The sequence below is a fragment of the Lathamus discolor genome, chromosome 10 (genome assembly GCF_037157495.1).
Source record: "Lathamus discolor isolate bLatDis1 chromosome 10, bLatDis1.hap1, whole genome shotgun sequence".
Lineage (NCBI taxonomy): Eukaryota > Metazoa > Chordata > Aves > Psittaciformes > Psittacidae > Lathamus > Lathamus discolor.
In genome coordinates, this window is record NC_088893.1 from 6,974,840 (window position 1) to 6,992,789 (window position 17,950).

The 17,950-nt window shown below is 53.8% G+C and overlaps 3 protein-coding genes across 3 annotated transcripts; all 3 read right to left on the bottom strand.

The window, feature by feature from the left end:
- Positions 1-648: 648 nt before the first annotated feature.
- On the bottom strand, positions 649-3,658 carry LOC136020000 (protocadherin gamma-A2-like). Its single transcript, XM_065690706.1, has one exon. The coding sequence runs from the start codon at positions 3,485-3,487 to the stop codon at positions 734-736; it is 2,754 nt and encodes a 917-aa protein (XP_065546778.1). The 5' UTR covers positions 3,488-3,658; the 3' UTR covers positions 649-733.
- Positions 3,659-6,149: 2,491 nt separating this feature from the next.
- On the bottom strand, positions 6,150-12,216 carry LOC136020090 (protocadherin gamma-B1-like). The gene is made up of 3 exons (XM_065690818.1): positions 9,778-12,216; positions 7,297-7,313; positions 6,150-6,339 (listed from the first exon to the last, which is right to left on the bottom strand). Exons 1-3 carry the CDS (start codon positions 12,214-12,216, stop codon positions 6,150-6,152), a joined length of 2,646 nt encoding a protein of 881 aa, XP_065546890.1.
- A 2,250-nt stretch (positions 12,217-14,466) lies between these two features.
- Positions 14,467-17,701, bottom strand: LOC136019896 (protocadherin gamma-A2-like). Its single transcript, XM_065690522.1, has one exon. It carries the CDS (start codon positions 17,303-17,305, stop codon positions 14,852-14,854), a length of 2,454 nt encoding a protein of 817 aa, XP_065546594.1. The 5' UTR covers positions 17,306-17,701; the 3' UTR covers positions 14,467-14,851.
- Between the last annotated feature and the right edge of the window lie 249 nt (positions 17,702-17,950).

Below are 17,950 nucleotides of genomic sequence, written 5' to 3' on the forward strand. Positions count from 1 at the left end.
AGTCATCTAAAGGCAAGAAAAATATGTAAACCTGAAAGTACCACAGTATACTTTTCTAGATTATGACACTTAGATTGTTTATAATTAATTTAGTGAGTAATGAAAACACTTGCAGGAAATACATAATTCAGCTTTTAACGAAGAATACCACAATATCCTACCAACTTATAGAAAGAACCTCCCAGGGTTCCCCACACAGCTGGGATCTGTAGCAGACATTCTTCGGGGAGAAAAGAAGTCACATTATAACTACGAAAAAACAGGTCACACTGTAATACTTGCACATGGGCACTGGTTACAGAAAGGAGCAACACATGCCTCTTGTACCCTTCAAAAGCCCCTTACACATAGCTTCCAGGATTCTCTAACCCTTAACAAGAAGCATATGATATCCAAGGGCCATAACCTGTCTTCCAGTAAACATTTTATGAGAAGACAAAACTCACACTGCAGTTGGTCACTGAATAAGGAAAGGATCAAACCTGCTCTCTTTTTTCTTTCACAGCCCCACAAAGACATCTCCCAGGACTCTCCTCTCCATCCCTTCCCAACTCTCATGCTGTTCTTTGACTAATATTTACTAGCACATGACATAAAGGCCAGTTAATGGCACCATTTCTCTATAAACGCAACACCATCACCCAGGGACACATAGACCAGCACTATATTTTCATCTCTGGACACACTATCTACTCATGAAACTTCAAAGTTTAAAAGAAACTGAGACATGGTCCTACAGGAGAGGCTGGATCACTGAACAACACGGAACACACTGAAAACCTGGTGAAAGAAAATCCCATCCAAGGAAAGTCCAGCTGGCAGCAGGCTCACTCCTGCTTTTCTCACCTGCTGAGAACTTAAACAATGACCCCACGTTCACTTCCCGGGAGCAACAGACACCAGCACCCAGCACGGGACTGAGTCTTCCTCGACTGGACAAATCCCTGCACAGCACACGGAACAAAAAACCCGTCGGGAAAAGACCAGAGAAGCGGCAGGGGAAAACAAGAGACCTGAAGAATGGCTTCTGAAAGGAACTCACCGTAGGAGCGACGGGGTCCAAGCTGCGGACAGCAGCAGGGTCCTCCCCGAGCAGCAGCCCGGGCTCGTCGGGTGGCGGACGGGCCGGGAGGGTGTCGCAGCAGCTGCCGGAGGACAAGCGGAGCTGGCTCTTGCGCGAGTCGGCAGTGAGCGACACCTCGTGCGAGTAGGAGTGCAGGAAGGCGCGGACGCCGTCGATGCCCACGAAGTGCGAGACCGGGACGCCGCGCAAGGAGGCGCTGCCCGACGCCGCCAGCAGCTGAGAGCGGCGCCAGCGCCGCAGGCGCAGCGCCAGCAGCAGCAGCAGGAAGGCGAGGAAGAGGCAGGACACGGCCGCCACGGCCAGCACCAGCCAGCGCGTGAGGCTGGCGGCCGGCTCGCCCGGCGCCGCCGCCGCGCTGCCCAGCTCCGAGAGCAGCTCGGCCACGCTCTCGGCCAGCACCACCGTCAGCGTGGCCGTGGCCGACAGCGCCGGCCGCCCGTGGTCCTTCACCACCACCACCAGGCTCTGCCGCGCCGCGTCGCGGGCCAGCGGGAAGCGCGCCGTGCGCACCTCGCCGCTGTGCAGCCCCACGCGGAACAGCCCCGGCTCCGTCGCCTTGGCCAGCTCGTACGACAGCCACGCGTTCTGCCCCGCGTCCGCGTCCACCGCCACCACCTTGGCCACCAGCGCCCCGGGCTCCGCCGACCGCGGCGCCAGCTCCACGCCCGCCCAGCCCGAGACCGCCGCTGCCGAAGGCGCCGCCGCCGGCGGGTACAGCACCTGCGGCGCGTTGTCGTTCTCGTCCACGATCTCCAGCAGCACGGACACGTTGCTGCTCAGCGCCGGCGCGCCGCCGTCCTCCGCCCACACCCACAGCCGCACCTCGCGCACCTCCTCGTAGTCGAACGAGCGCAGCGCGTACAGCGCGCCCGTCTCCGCCTGCACCGACACGTAGGACGAGAGCGGCGCGCCCCGCACCCGCCCCTCCGACAGCCGGTACCGCACGCGCGCGTTCTGCCCCCAGTCCGCGTCCGACGCTCGCACCGTCAGCACCAGCGCTCCCGCCGCGTTGTTCTCGGCCAGCCGGGCGCTGTAGCGCGGCTCCGCGAACACGGGTGCGTTGTCGTTCACGTCCAGCACCCGCAGTGCCAGCACCACGCTGCTCTGCAGCGCCGGCGACCCACCGTCCACTGCCCGCACGGTCACGTTGTACTCCGACACCTTCTCGCGGTCCAGATCTCCCTCCGTTACCACGCGGTAGTAGTCTTCAAAGGAGCTCTCCATGCGGAACGGCAGACTCTCACTGATGATGCACCTCACCTGTCCGTTCGCCCCCGAGTCCCTGTCCTGCACGTGCAGCAGTGCCACCACTGTCCCCGGCTGCGCGTTCTCAGAGATCTCGCTCAATGCCGACGACACAGTCAGTTCGGGCGTGTTGTCATTAACGTCTGTCACAGTGATCACGACATTGGCCGTGTCGAAAAGGCCCCCGCCATCATGTGCCTGCACCTGTACTTCGTAGGAGTCGCCTTCCTCAAAGTCCAGGCTCTGCACCAACGTGAGCGTTCCCGTTTCTGAGTCCAGATGGAAAATCTCTGAGGCTTTTTCTGTGATTTTCGTCAACGAATATTTCACGTGTCCGTTCAACCCCTCGTCGGTGTCGATGGCCGTGAGGGTAATGAGGACTGAGCCCACAGGCATATCCTCTGCCACACGCATCGTGTACTCCTCCTGGTTGAAAATGGGCGCGTTGTCGTTGGCGTCCACCACGGCCACGCGGATTCGCGCCGTACCCGTCCGCGCAGGCTCTCCGCCGTCGCTCGCCGTCAGTACCAGCTCATGAAAAGCCGCCTCCTCCCGGTCCAGCGCCTTCGCCAGCACCAGCTCGGGACGCTGATCCCCGCCTGGACCCGCCTGCACGGCCAGCGAGAAGTGCTCGTCGCCGCTCAGCTCGTAGCGCTGCAGGGAATTCGTCCCCAAGTCCGGGTCGTGAGCCTCGGACAGGAGAAACCGCGACCCCGGGGCTGTCATCTCACTCATTCTCAGTTCTTTTTCTGCTTGTCGGAACCTGGGCGCGTTGTCGTTAATGTCCGTGATCTCTACTTCGATTTTGTAAACCTTCATTTCTCCCTCCACGATCACCTCACAGCGCAGCACGCACTGCTGCGCGCTTTCGCAGATCTGCTCCCTGTCTATCCTCTCCGCTGTCACCAAATGGCCCGTCTTCCCGTGCAGGGCGAAATACTGCGTCCTACCTCTGTCCAAGATGCGGACGCCGCTATTGCGGATCGCCGGCAGCTCCAGCCCCAGGTCCTTTGCCAAGTCGCCCACGAACGAGCCTTTGGGCAGCTCCTCGGGAACCGAGTAGCGCAGCTGCCCCCACGCCGCGTTCCACGCCGCCACCAGGACGGTGCACAGTAGGGTTCGCTCCCACCGGCCCCATCGCCTCCCCGCCGTGACCATCTCTGCCGAGGACCTACCGGCCTCTCATCCCTACAGACAGCTCTCCGCCGATGACCGATGTTCCGGCTCCTCCTCTGGCTGTTGCACTGGCTCCCACCTCGGGCTGTCTCTGCTCGGCGCTGCCGCCGGCCCCTCCACCTTGCTGCAGCACAGCTCCCACCGTGGGGACTTTCGCAGACCGCCCAGCAGCGGAAACAGCGGCGAGCGAGCCGATCCGCAGCGGGCGGGGCTGCCGGCAGCTCTCCGGGCCTTTCTCTCGCTCTTCCTCGCTTCTCGGTCAACAGCGGCACCCGCAGCCTTCTCCCGGCACTACAGGCACCCAGCGCTGCCCGCCCGGAACTACCAGCGGGTCCCGGGCAACGGTGATCTCCTGCCTCGGCTACTCTCTTCCGTGATCCTCGTGGTGATCCCGGCCAGGCACAAACAACAGTCCTCCCGTTGCTCGGCTACTTCTACTGCATGGAATATTTTTTTTTTCCCAGGATGATATATTACAGTTATAAATTTCACATGATATGCAGCTTATTACGAAGCAATCTGTCCACAGGAACAACCTCTCCCATCAGCTGGAGTATGACATCACGGGTCACACTTAGGACTCGGGGGTCCACTCCAGAGTAACTCAGCAGCAGGCAGCAGTGCACATACATTCTCTATTCGGGTCCATTCGAAAAAAAATAACACCTCTAGCACACATAGCACACCCTCAGCATTAAACCCACATAAAGCACTTGGAATTTTTTGGGGGAAAAGGGATAGAAAAATAGTTCAGGTTCAGAGAAACAGCAACCGATTTTGGGATATAGATTCCATTCTATGCCTCTGTAGATAAGACAGACGAGGAATGGTAAAAAGGGAACTGCCACCCGGGACAGAAGAAAAACCATGAATAACCTCACAAAGAAAACAAAGAAACCAAGCTCAGACAAAACTGACCCATCCCACTACTGCTGCCATTTCTTCAGCAGCCATGCACCAAAATACAGAAGGGCACATCACTGAAGGGAGAAACATTCATTAGGAGCTTTCATGGAGCCACAAACGTTTCCTTTGGGAGTCTAGCACTGAAACTGCATTAACCAAGGCTTTTTGTTAAGCTGCCAACCAAGTTTAAGTCGGTAGCTTTGTGAACAAGCAGTCTGGAAGGAAAATTCCCAAACATTAAGCATCGACCCCAGTTTCCCGTCCCATTCTGTAGAGTTAGGGGATTTCACCCTGCACAATGATGATCTGCCTTCACTGTTACTCAATCATTACACTTCAGAAAATATAATCTTCATGGTCAGAAGTTCTCAGCTGAACTTGCAACCGATGTCTAGACAGGAAGTGCCGCCTCTATCTGCCTGCTCTGAATGGAAGGGGTTTACCCCATTCCTTCATTCCTGCATATACACATGGACCAGCACTTCTCATTCCCACAACCAGGACACACAGGTCAAAAACCACTGAGTTCAGAAAGGCCCTTCAGCATATAACGAGTCCCTTCTTACCCATTACTAATGCACACCACTTTAAAGAACACAAGTTTTGTAGAGAAAACTTCTCAGCTGAGCCTGATCATGTGAAAAGGTGCCATCACTAATGTCCTGCTCTGAGTGGAAAAATAAAAAAGACATTTTTTCTGTCTTATGAACACCCATTATCAGCAGAGCTCACCTATGTACCAGTTCGTGCAGCACAAATTGAACAGCAAGAGCCTTCCCACTGAATCTAAGGATCCCCTTTCACCACTACTTATAACATTTCAGACAACATAAGCTTCTCAGAACAGCTGGGTCATGCTGAGCAACTCATCAATCAACACCCCCCAAGTCTTTCTACTCAGGGCTTCTCTCATCCATTCTCCAACCAGCCTGTATCTGTGCTTAGAATTGCCCTGACTCAAGAGCAGGAATTTGAACTTGGCCCTGTTGAACTTCATGAGGTTCTCACATGTTCATCTCTCAAGCCTGTTAAGGTCCCTCTGGCTGGCATGCCTTCCGTCCAGCATGTCAAGTATACCACCTACTTTGATCTCATACACTTGCTGAGGGTGCAGTCCATCCCACTGTTCACGTCGTTGACAAAGATGTTGAGCAGCACTGACCCCTGCATAATGTTACTAATCACTGGTTTTCACGTGAGCACCGAACCATTGACCCCAAATCTTTGAGTGGGACCATCCAGCCAATTCCTTAGCCATAGAGTAGTACATCTGTCAAACCCATGTCTCTCTAGTGTTGAGACAAAGATCTTGTGTGCAACAGCATCAAATTATTTTCTCAGATCCAGGGAGGTGACATCATTCACTCTTTCCCTTATCCACCCACGCTGTAACCTTGTTGTAGAAGACCACCATATTTCTCAGGCACAATTTAGTTAGGGAGGCCATGTTGTCTCTGACCAATCACCTCCTGATTTTCCATGTGCTTTAGCGAGATTTCCTGGATGATCTGCTCCATTGATCTTACTGGGCATACCAATGCCTGCTCTTATGTCTGCTCTCCTGAAGTCCAGGGTAGCCATCTTGCTGTGCGCCCTCCTCACCGTGTAAGGATCTCAAACTCCAGCATTTTGTGGTCACTGCAGCGATGGATGCTCTCAAGCTTCACATTCCCCACCAGCCCCTCTTTGTTGGTGAGGACAAGGTCCAACATGGGCCTTCTCCTCAATGGCTACTCTGTCACTTGGAGGAGGAAGACATCACTGTTGCATTCCAGTAATCTCCTGCATTGCTTATGCCCTGCTGTGTTGTTCCCACAGTAATATCAGGGTGATTGAAGTCCCCCATGAAGACCAGCACTTGTGAACTTGAGGCTGCTCCTATCTTCCTGTAGAAGGCCTCATCATCTTGGTCTTCATTTTTGGGCAGCCTGTAACAGACCCCCACTTCATCAAGAGAAAAAATGCACAGAGAAGGTCTTCTTACCATGGATGATATTTGACCTCTCACCATGTGTATGTGACAAGCAAATGCACTTCTTCCAGTGACATTTTAAAGAAACATGTCTGTGAAAGTCTTTCACTTTACAGCTGTAAGCACGAAAGGCATGTATGGGAAAGGCAGAAAAAAGTAACATTTCTCATCTTCCACACACATTATCAGAGATAACATCCCACATTCAGCTCATCACAACGATCGAGGCAAGAAATTAACACATGCAGAAAGGAAGGGATCACAGCATGCTCTTCTACATTATGGCACTTAGAGAAGTGTATATAATGCAGGTATTCAGTAGGCAATAGAAAGACCGTTGCCTCCTCTCATAGCTCGTTATGACACATTTCATAAGTACATAACCCAGCTGTTAATAAGAACACCACAACAACCTACCAGCACAAAAGAGTCTCTCCATACAGCTGGAATAACATGCCTTCTAGCAAACACTCTTTGGGAAGATGAAGATGAAACTCTCAATGCATGATACTACAGCTGGGCACTGAACAGGACATGAAGCAAACCATGTCTCTTGTGTCCTTCAACAGCCCCTCAGACTCTCCCCTCCAACCCTCCACAACTCGAGTTCTTTGACCCTCACCGTTCGCAAGCACATGACATCCAGGGGAGAGTTGCCCAGACCACTTCTCGTCCCCATGCACCACCATCACAACACAGCTTTCACACCAATATCTGATCACAATTTGTAGGATTCTTCATCTTCATAACAGGCAGATGGACATTGTCAGGGAAACAGTTGTTACCCAGCCTAATCCTCCACCAGCCGCACAAAGATCACAACGTGGATAAATGCAAAGACATATCATTGCTTACCACAATATCATGGAGGAACACAAGTTGAGAATAGAAAAAACAAGCACCAGAATTATACCCGGGGTTGTTACTGTTCTGTATATCAAGAGAATCTCACACTAGTCAAGCACAGTTGTGGCTGGGAAGACCCCTCATCCTGATAAGAACAAACTTTCATCTGCTAATACTACAATGTGTCAGGAGAGCCATGGGCTGACAGGAAACTGGTATTACATACGGCAGGGGACAAAAGAAGAAATGATCTGGCACCTGACAAAATACAAAACTCTGCTCCAAGGAAAGTCCTGCTACCAGCAATAAAGGTGACAAAATTACCACCTGGGATAGAAGGAAAAAAACACCCAAAAAAACCGAACCCAAACCAAACAAACCAACCAAAATAAAAGCCCAAACCAAAGAGAAATAACTGCACAGAGAAACAGAGCCTGTACAAATTAACCCATTCTACCTGGACTACCTTTTCTGCAAAAGCCTTACTCCAAAACATGGGTGACACTCTCCTCCTTCATCAGGGAGGAACAACCCGTAACTGCCCCTTTAATTGAGAAACCATGCATATTTCAGAAAGGAAAAATCTCCAACATGAAGTATCAACCCCATTTGCCCGACTTCATCATGTGGAGTTCGAGGATTTCATTGTAAATATTAAGGATCTACTGTCACCCTTAATGACTCATCACATTTCAGACAATAGAAGCTTCATAGAACATACTCCTCAGCTGAGCCTGAATGTGTGATGAACTAAAACAAAAGGTTCACCACACCTCTAGCATTTTTGAGAGCCATCACTGACAACCTGCCCTGACTGTAAATGAAAATGTTGGGTTTTTTTTGTTTGTTTTTTTTTTTTTTCTTTTTTGTCTTGTGAGCACCCAGCATCTGTAGAACTCATTTCATCTAAGACCTCACCATAGGACTAATGTTTTATTTAGCACAAGTTGAATGGCAGGAACCTCCTACAGAGCCTATGTATGTGATGGCTATTGACGCTGGACTTGCCGGTTTACAAGGTCTCAGTTTTTCTCAAGCCATTCCCTTTGTGATCCTTGAGGTGATCCTGTCCAGGCAGAAATAACAGACCTTCCATGGTTCTGCTACTTTTACCACAAGGAACAGTGGTTATGAAATGGTAATATAATACAGATATAAAGTTCTCTTCATATGACATGCAGAGTCTTATGAGCTGTAGCCTATCGGTCCACAGGCACAAGAAAAGCCATTCCCTCCGGACTTCTCTACTTTTCCCTGCACTCCGGAGGCTGCTCTAGGTCACCCTGCATTGCTCCCCCTTCTCCCACCATCACTTGCGAATTTTTCGTTACAGCCTGACACTACCGGCTGCGCTTAAATTTAGGACTTGGGGCGCTATTCTAGAGTAACTCAGCAGCAGGCAGGGATGCACACACAATCTCTGTCGGGGGTCATTAGAAGAAAAAAAACCCAAACCCAGAAGAAAGCGTTAAACACACATTAAACATCACATTAAACAAAGTACAGCTCTTTAGGGTGTTACAAAAAGAAAAGAGGCTATAACATACAAAACACAGCCTTTTTCCTTTGTCGAGCTCAGATTAAACAACGTAACTCTCGTTTAAAAAAGATCAGTAACGGCAGAAAATGAGGGTACCAAAAAAATTAGAAATAACTCAGAGAAATAATGCATGAACAAGATTAAGCTGCCATTTCTGAATCAACCTTCCCTCGAAATATGAGAGGGCACATGGCAGAGATGGGAGATCAGCATGTTGCTTTTCTGTTCATGGAGCCACATGCATGTTTCCTTTGGGAGTCCAACACTGAAACAGCATTAACAAAGGGGGACACGTTCAGCTGTCACTCAGGTGCAAGCCCATCGCTTTGGGAAAAAGCAGTCAGGGAGGAAAAATTTTCTACACCAAATGTCAACCCTATTTTCCCGACCCTGCCAGTTGATTTCGTGGATCTTACTCTGCACAGCGAGAATCCACCTTCACCATTACATTTCCTGAACACAAGGTTCATAGAAAACACTTCTTAGCTGAAGCTAAGCCTACAAACACCAAGAAGTGAAACAGCAAGCTGCCTGACTCCAAATGGAACGGGGTTGCCTTGTTGCTTCTTTCCTTCATGGACTCATGGAGCCTCACTTCCCATTCTTCCACCCAGCGAAAGCTGGCAGCAAAAGGACAGAGGTTCAGAAAGACACGAAGACCATCAGAACACAAAGGGTTCCTCTGAACCATGATTAACGCATACTGCTTTCTAAAGTGCAAATTTTGTGGAGAAAATTTCTCCACAAACTCAACTCGTGATGAACATAGACAGACGTGCCATCATCAACTTATTACTAACTGGAAAACGAAACAAACGAAAGAGAAAAATATTTCTCCTGGTGTACGCGGGAAATAACAGAGCCTGCTATCATGAAAAGCCACGAGACAGCGCTCGTGGAAAAGGAGATCAGCACGAGGACCCTCCTCGCAGGCAGGGTAATGACAAATAAGAGCACAGAGTGGACTCGGAAAAGAGTCCGAGACAAGGACATCACGGTCTTACATACCTGCGGTGCGTCGGGATTCGAGGGAGGCTCGCCAGTGCTGCTGATCAGACTCCGCTCTCCGCAGGGCTCCCCGCCGAGAAGCTCCTCCACGGGCAGCGGAGGTGGTGGCCAAGCGGTTTCGGCGACGGCTCGTCCTGGCGCCACGCACAGGTTGTAGGAGTAGGGCAAGGTGCCCTCGCAGAAGTCGGCCGGGAAGGCGGCGACGGCGCCGTCCCCTGAGAAGCGCTGCGCGCCCAGGCAGCGCAGCACAGCGGGCGGCGCGGCACGGCGGCCCCTTGCCAGCACGGCCAGCGCCACGCTCAGCAGGAAGAGCGCGGACAGGAGAGCCAGCGCCAGCACGAGGGAGAACTGCAGATCCGCCGCCGAGTCGGAGCCCGCCGCCCGCTCGCTCAGCTCCGGCAGCGCCTCCTGCAAGCTCTCGGCCAGCACCACGTGCAGCGTGGCCGTGGCCGACAGCGCCGGCTGCCCGTGGTCCTTCACCACGGCCACGAGCCGCTGCTTCGCCGCGTCCCTGTCCGATACGGCCCGCGCCGTGCGCACCTCGCCGCTGTGCAGCCCCACGCGGAACAGCGCCGGCTCTGAAGCCTGCACCAGCTCGTACGACAGCCAGGCGTTGCGCCCCGCGTCCGCGTCCACCGCCACCACCTTGGCCACCAGGTACCCGGCCTCGGCCGACCGCGGAACCATCTCGAAAGGGACCGAGGCCGCGGCCAGTCCCGGGTCTGCCCCTGCGCCCGCCGCCGCTGGCCAAAGCACCCGCGGCGCGTTGTCGTTGCGGTCCAACACGAAGACGCGCACCGTCGCCGTTGAGCTCCGAGCCGGTTCCCCGCCGTCCTGCGCCCGCACCACCACCGCGAACTCTCGGCACTGCTCGTAATCGAAGGAGCGCTGCGCGTACACTGCGCCGCTCTGCGCCTCCACCGACACGTACGGCTCCGCGCCCGCGCTGCCGCCTTCCAACGAGTACCTCACGCGCCCGTTGCTGCCTGCGTCCGCGTCTCGCGCACTCACGTGCAGCACCAACGCCCCCGCAGCGTTGTTCTCTGCCACGTAGGCGCTGTAGGCGGCCTCCTCGAACACCGGCGCGTTGTCGTTCACGTCCGACACCTCCAGCACCAGCGCCGTGCTGCTCGAGAGCGCCGGGCTGCCCGCATCCGTGGCCATGATGGTGATATTGTAAGCAGAGACCTTTTCTCTGTCCAAAGCACTGGCTATTATTAGTTTATAGGTGTTCCCTGATGAAGATTCTAGTCTGAAAGGCATACCGCCGCCAATGTTGCAGTTCACTTTTCCGTTATCTCCCGAGTCTCTGTCTCGGACATTGACCACAGCTACAACTGTGCCCGGGACCGAGTCTTCGGGTATAGGGCTCAAGATAGGTAGTAGGGAAAGTGTTGGTGCGTTGTCGTTCGCATCTAGAATGTTTATGTGGACTTTGGCGTGAGAGCTCAGTCCGCCCCCATCCTTGCCTTCAACACTCGCTTCATAGTATTTTCCTTCTTCATAATCTAAGGGGCCTGTTACCTTCACGTCTCCTGTCCTCGAGTCTAGAGTGAAGAGCTGGCGAGCACCGTTTGCAATGTCACTGAAAGTGTAGGTAATTTCTGCATTTGTACCTTCGTCTTTATCGGTAGCTTTCACCTGAAAAGCTAAAGAGCCCTCTGGCAGGTTTTCCAGAAGTTGAACCTTGTAGATCTCTTTGGTGAATACCGGCGTGTTGTCATTTGCGTCGGTCACAGAAATATTAATCTGGGCGGTCCCGGATCGGACTGGATTCCCACTATCCACCGCCGTCAATGTCAAATGGTGATTCCGCTGTTTTTCTCGATCTAAGCTTTTCTCCAATACCAGTTCTGCATATTTCGTCCCGTCAGGACTCTCCTTTACTACAAGGGAAAAGAGCGGGTTGGGGGTAAGTTGGTAGTTTTGTAATGAGTTAGTTCCGATGTCGGGGTCTCTGCCACTGCCCAGGGGGAACCTGGCCCCAGGAGCTGTGGACTCGATCATTTCTATGTCAACAAATTCTCTGTCAAACTGCGGAGCATTGTCATTTATATCCTGGATAGTAATGCCCACATGAAAGATATTGAAAGGGTTTTCCACAACAGCCTCCAAATTGAGGACACAGGGTGACACGGCCCCGCAGATGTTCTCTCGATCTATCCTCTCCTTTACCCGCAGATTTCCACTGTCTTCCCCGAGGTCGAAGTATTGCTTTTCGTCACCAGAGACTATCCGCAGCTTGCGTGCCGGCAGCTCCGCCGGGCTCAGGCCCAGGTCCCGTGCCAGCGGCCCCACCAACGAGCCTCTGCCCAGCTCCTCAGGGATGGTGTAGCGGAGCCGCTCCTGCGCCGCCCGGCAGCACACCGGCAGCAGCGCGACCAATAGCAAGATCCGCCCCGTGGCTGCCCGGCCCTGCGCTGCCGCTCTCACCTCCATCCTTCGCTTTGCTGAAGAGGATTCTGCAGACGACTTTAAATTAGGCTTTCGGAGCAGCTGAGTCAGTACCCGAAAGAAATAAATACAGGAAATGCCTGCTGCCGGGCGGAGAACTGGTTGAGTCGGGCTCTTCTGTTCTCCGCTCCCGGCAGAGCGGCACTGCAGATAGGAGCCGGGGAGGGGCCGATTGCTGAGCGGCTTCTCCGACTTGGCCAACAGTGACACCGTGAGTCCGTATTGGAGAACCGCAAGAATCGAGAGGGAGAGAACACCCCAAGGTGCTGCCACGCACATCCTAATACCGGAGTCACACCCGGCTGGGAAAATATAAATGTCAGTAATGCGAAATAGAAAACTTGTACTTGTGCTGAAAGGGTGCACCTAGGAATTCCCGCTGACTGAATTCCTTACACTTGCAAGTCTTCTGCAGCCCAAATCCTCCACCATTGCTGGATGTGAGGCAAGGTCTCTAGCTCTGATCTCCAGGATGCTGAACAGGGCGTCCGCGCTGCCACCTCCTCCCCACTGTGACAGAAGCGGCAGGATGGGATGAACGCTGAAGCCCGGGAATCCCAGACCCTGATTAAACCACAGGACTCACACCAGAAACCACCAGAGCCGTCTCTTTTGACATTCCATGCCCCTCATCACCATTTCAGTACAATCCAATCCCGAATTTCTTATATCTCCGACAAACCACATCCTTACCTCCTAAGCCGGCCAGTACAGTAGGTCTCAGACCTTAAGAATATTTCCGGGCAAATCTCAACAGCGGTTACCATTGCTTGAACAAGCCAAGAGAAAACAGAGAGATCCCTACAAACAGGCGTTGTATCTCATCTGTACATTAAAACCTCGTCTCACCTACAGTGAGAAAAAAAAAAAAAAAAAAAAAAAAAAAAGGAAAAAAAAAAAGAACAAACAACCAAACAACCCATATACCCAAAGGAAGGTTGTATCACCACAGCCCCTTATACAGAAGACAAGGAAAGACTAGAAAAGTCTCCACATTACCTACACCAGTCAGCGGGAAGACCTCCTCCCCTTCTCAGTAAAGTGTTAGAAAATGTGTTTTACTGCTGACTCTGGCCATTTAGCCAGAGGAGAATTCCTCCTCTTCCAGCTACACTTATACATAACTCACGGTGACAAATTAATAACCTATCTGAACGAGAAGCTGGTTTTAATGTGTCAGGAGTCAAACAGGTGAGCCTCTTTACATGAGGTTAAGGGAAGGATGTAGATATTTGTATAGGGACCCCGGGACTCCGCACACACCGAGGCACACAGCCTCCCGCCCCTAACTCCCCTTCCCCCACCGCTGTTTCAAGCGGAGATTGATGTCTCTTAGTTCCAGTATTTTCTCTTCCCCCTTGTGCCTGGGTCTGCGGGACACAGCACAGTTAAGACACAGAAGGTCGGCAGCTAAGAATCAGCCTGCATCAGCGAGGGAAACACTTCCTTCTTCTATGCATATTCCATATAAGTTTGTGTCTGATGGATGGCAGCAAAAGGGGTAACTTCCACAAGGTTTATGTGGGGCATATTTTGTGTCTCAGTTTACATTCTCACCACACACAAAAGCACCAGTCACAACGTTTTAGCAAGATCTAGAATCACCACAGAAAACGCTGTGCAGATTTGCACCATGAACCTTGTAGTACGATTTTCTCTCGACTTGAAAACAGCAGGTTTTGTGACACGAGTTCATTTTGTTTCCCATGCAACAATACAATGTATCACGAAGTTAGGAGAATAACAATAGAGCGACCTAATATTATCCATTGATTCTATTCCCGAAGTCCAAAAAGCCTATCTAGGCCATGCTGAAAGATCAGTAAGGAAAGAAATAAGGCAAGCCACTTCCAAGACAGCCTCTTTGGTAAACGTGCTTTCAGAACATAACGGTGTGCTTGGAAGGAAAAACAAGTTTTAATAAGAAAACCAAGAAACAAAATAGTTTTTACTTTCAAAACAACTAGCATTCTGAAAATAGACACAAGACAGACTGTGATAAATCATACTTTGTTTTAAAATATTTTAAATATGTATTCTAGTAAATATACTCTATTTTAATGTCTACGTTTGCACACATTACAGCATTTATATCAAAGCCAAAGGTCACAAAGGGATTTTTCTCCGTGTAATACAAATCAACTCATAGAACTTTGAGTGTCCTTAAATGGGATTAACTAATTTGTTAGAGGTAGACTTCTAAGTAACCTGGGATTTCAAAGCTGATGGCTTTGGGAATGCAAGGTGGAGCAATTCTACTAGCACATGGGAGCTGATAGAGCACAGCAATGAAATTCTGGGAACTTCGTACTTAAAAGTATGTAAACAATTTCAAGGAAGTGTCAGAGGAAGCCCTAGACTGAAATTTCCTTTTGCATCTGCATATGTGATGGAACATTCAACCCTTAGAGAAAGTTAGATGCGATGAGATCCTACTAGCCGGCAGAGAACATGGCACATAAAACACACAGAGCATACTCAGCAAGACTTCAGATAATTACATTCAAGAGCTACCTACTACCGCAAAACATGATTTTCAAAACTGGGAACAGTGCAGTTTAAAATGTCAGTGGACACCCTAAGAATCCTAAAGCACCTGCACACAGAAAGTTAAAAAAAATTAACGTACCTGAAAACAAACTTGGCCATCATTCCCGTCAACATGATCTTCGGTAGGGACGAGATCACCCGAAGCCTCAGGAGGCGGCCGGGCCGGGAGGGTGTCGCAGCAGCTGCCGGAGGACAAGCGGAGCTGGCTCTTGCGCGAGTCGGCAGTGAGCGACACCTCGTGCGAGTAGGAGTGCAGGAAGGCGCGGACGCCGTCGATGCCCACGAAGTGCGAGGCCGGGACGCCGCGCAAGGCGGCGCTGCCCGACTCCGCCAGCAGCTGCGAGCGGCGCCAGCGCCGCAGGCGCAGAGCCAGCAGCAGCAGCAGGAAGGCGAGGAAGAGGCAGGACACGGCCGCCACGGCCAGCACCAGCCAGCGCGTGAGGCTGGCGGCCGGCTCGCCCGGCGCCGCCGCCGCGCTGCCCAGCTCCGAGAGCAGCTCGGCCACGCTCTCGGCCAGCACCACCGTCAGCGTGGCCGTGGCCGACAGCGCCGGCCGCCCGTGGTCCTTCACCACCACCACCAGGCTCTGCCGCGCCGCGTCGCGGGCCAGCGGGAAGCGCGCCGTGCGCACCTCGCCGCTGTGCAGCCCCACGCGGAACAGCCCCGGCTCCGTCGCCTTGGCCAGCTCGTACGACAGCCACGCGTTCTGCCCCGCGTCCGCGTCCACCGCCACCACCTTGGCCACCAGCGCCCCGGGCTCCGCCGACCGCGGCGCCAGCTCCACGCCCGCCCAGCCCGAGACCGCCGCTGCCGAAGGCGCCGCCGCCGGCGGGTACAGCACCTGCGGCGCGTTGTCGTTCTCGTCCACGATCTCCAGCAGCACGGACACGTTGCTGCTCAGCGCCGGCGCGCCGCCGTCCTCCGCCCACACCCACAGCCGCACCTCGCGCACCTCCTCGTAGTCGAACGAGCGCAGCGCGTACAGCGCGCCCGTCTCCGCCTGCACCGACACGTAGGACGAGAGCGGCGCGCCCCGCACCCGCCCCTCCGACAGCCGGTACCGCACGCGCGCGTTCTGCCCCCAGTCCGCGTCCGACGCTCGCACCGTCAGCACCAGCGCTCCCGCCGCGTTGTTCTCGGCCAGCCGGGCTCTGTAGCGCGGCTCCGCGAACACGGGTGCGTTGTCGTTCACGTCCAGCACCCGTAGTGTCAGCAGCGCTCTGCTCTGCATCGTCGGCGACCCACCGTCCACTGCCCGCACGGTCAGGTTGTACTCTGACACCTTCTCGCGGTCCATCTCCCCCGCCGTCAGCACACTGTAGTAGCTGCCCTGAGAACTCTGGAGCCGGAACGGGACGCCCCCGTCCAGCGAGAACCGCACGTGGCCGTTCGTCCCCGAGTCCCGGTCCTGCACGTGTAGCAGGGCCACCACCGTCCCCGAAGGCGCGTCCTCAGAGATCTCGCTCAGCGACGATCGCACCGAAATCTCTGGGGCGTTGTCGTTGACATCTGTCACAATGATCACCACTTTCGCGGTATCGAAAAGGCCCCCGCTGTCCCGTGCCTGCACGTCTAGTTCGTAGGAGTCATCTTCCTCGAAGTCCAGGCTGCGCACCAAGGTGAGCTCTCCCGTCTCAGAGTCCAGCTGAAACATATTCGATGTCAGCTGCATTTCTTTCTTCAACGAATATTTCACGTGGCCGTTCAAACCCTCGTCGGTGTCGATGGCCGTGAGGGTGACGAGGACGGAGCCAACGGGCACATCCTCTGGCACACGCACCGTGTACTCCTCCTGGCTGAATACGGGCGCGTTGTCGTTGGCGTCCAGCACAGCCACGCGGATCCGCGCCGTGCCCGTCAGCGCAGGCTCTCCGCCGTCGCTCGCTCTCAGCACCAGCTCGTGAAAAGCCGCCTCCTCCCGGTCCAGCGCCTTCGCCAGCACCAGCTCGGGACGCTGATCCCCGCCTGGACCCGCTTGCACGGCCAGCGAGAAGTGCTCGTCGCCGCTCAGCTCGTAGCGTTGCAGGGAATTCGGGCCCGCATCAGGGTCGTGAGCCCTGGCCAAGGGAAACCGGGACCCCGGGGCTGTCATCTCACTCATTGTCTCCTCCAGCTCCATTTCCTGGAAGCTGGGCGCGTTGTCGTTAATGTCCGTGATGTCCACTTCGATTTCGTAAAACTTCATTTCCCCCTCCACTATCACCTCACAGCGCAGCACGCACTTCTCCACTAGCCGGCACAGCTGCTCCCTGTCTATCCTCTGAGCCGTCACCAAATGGCCCGTCTTCCCCTGCAGGGCGAAATACTGTGTCCTACCTTTGGAGACGACTCGGACTCCGCGGTCGCGGAGAACCGGCAGCTCCAGCCCCAGGTCCTTGGCCACATCGCCCACGAACGAGCCCTTGGGCAGCTCCTCCGGAACCGAGTAGTGCAGCTGCCCCCACGCCGCGTCCCACGCCGCCACCAGGACGGTGCACAGCAGGGCTTGATCCCTCCGGCTCCAGCGCCTTCCTCTCTCCGCCATTGCAAAGCTCGGCAGCGCTCACCGAAGCCGCTCGGGGAGCACCGCTGACGCTGCGCTCCTCCCGCCGAGCCCTCTTGTGAGCAGCTCGGCTCGTACCGCTCCCACAGTGCTTCTTTCGGGCTCGGATCTTGCAGCCCCGCTGCTCGCTTGCCTCTGCTCTGGCGGCAGCCCCCTTGCGTTCGGCCCATCGTGTGTCAACAGCGACACTCGGAGCCGCAGACAGCAACTGCAGCGCAGCGGCACCCCTAAGCGGCTCTCCACTCCTGCTCAGCCAGCAGAGCTTGCCATTACCCGTGATAACACTGTTTACAGACTCACGGACATGCCGGCATTCAGGATAGTCTCTCCGACAAGTCCTACCCACCGTATTGCTTCATAGAACTACTGACTGATAAAACAGAATCATAGAATCACAGAATGGTGTAGGTTGGAAAGGATATTTAAAGGTCAAATAGTTCCACCCCACTGTCATGGGCAGGAACACCTTTCACTAGACCAGGTTGCTCAAAGCCCCATCTAACCTGGCCTTGAATATCTTCAGGCATGGGGCATTTACCACCTTGCTGGGCAACTTGTTCTAGTGTTTCACCACCCACATTGTAAACAGTTTCTTATGTCTAGTCCGAATCTACTCTCTTTTAGTTT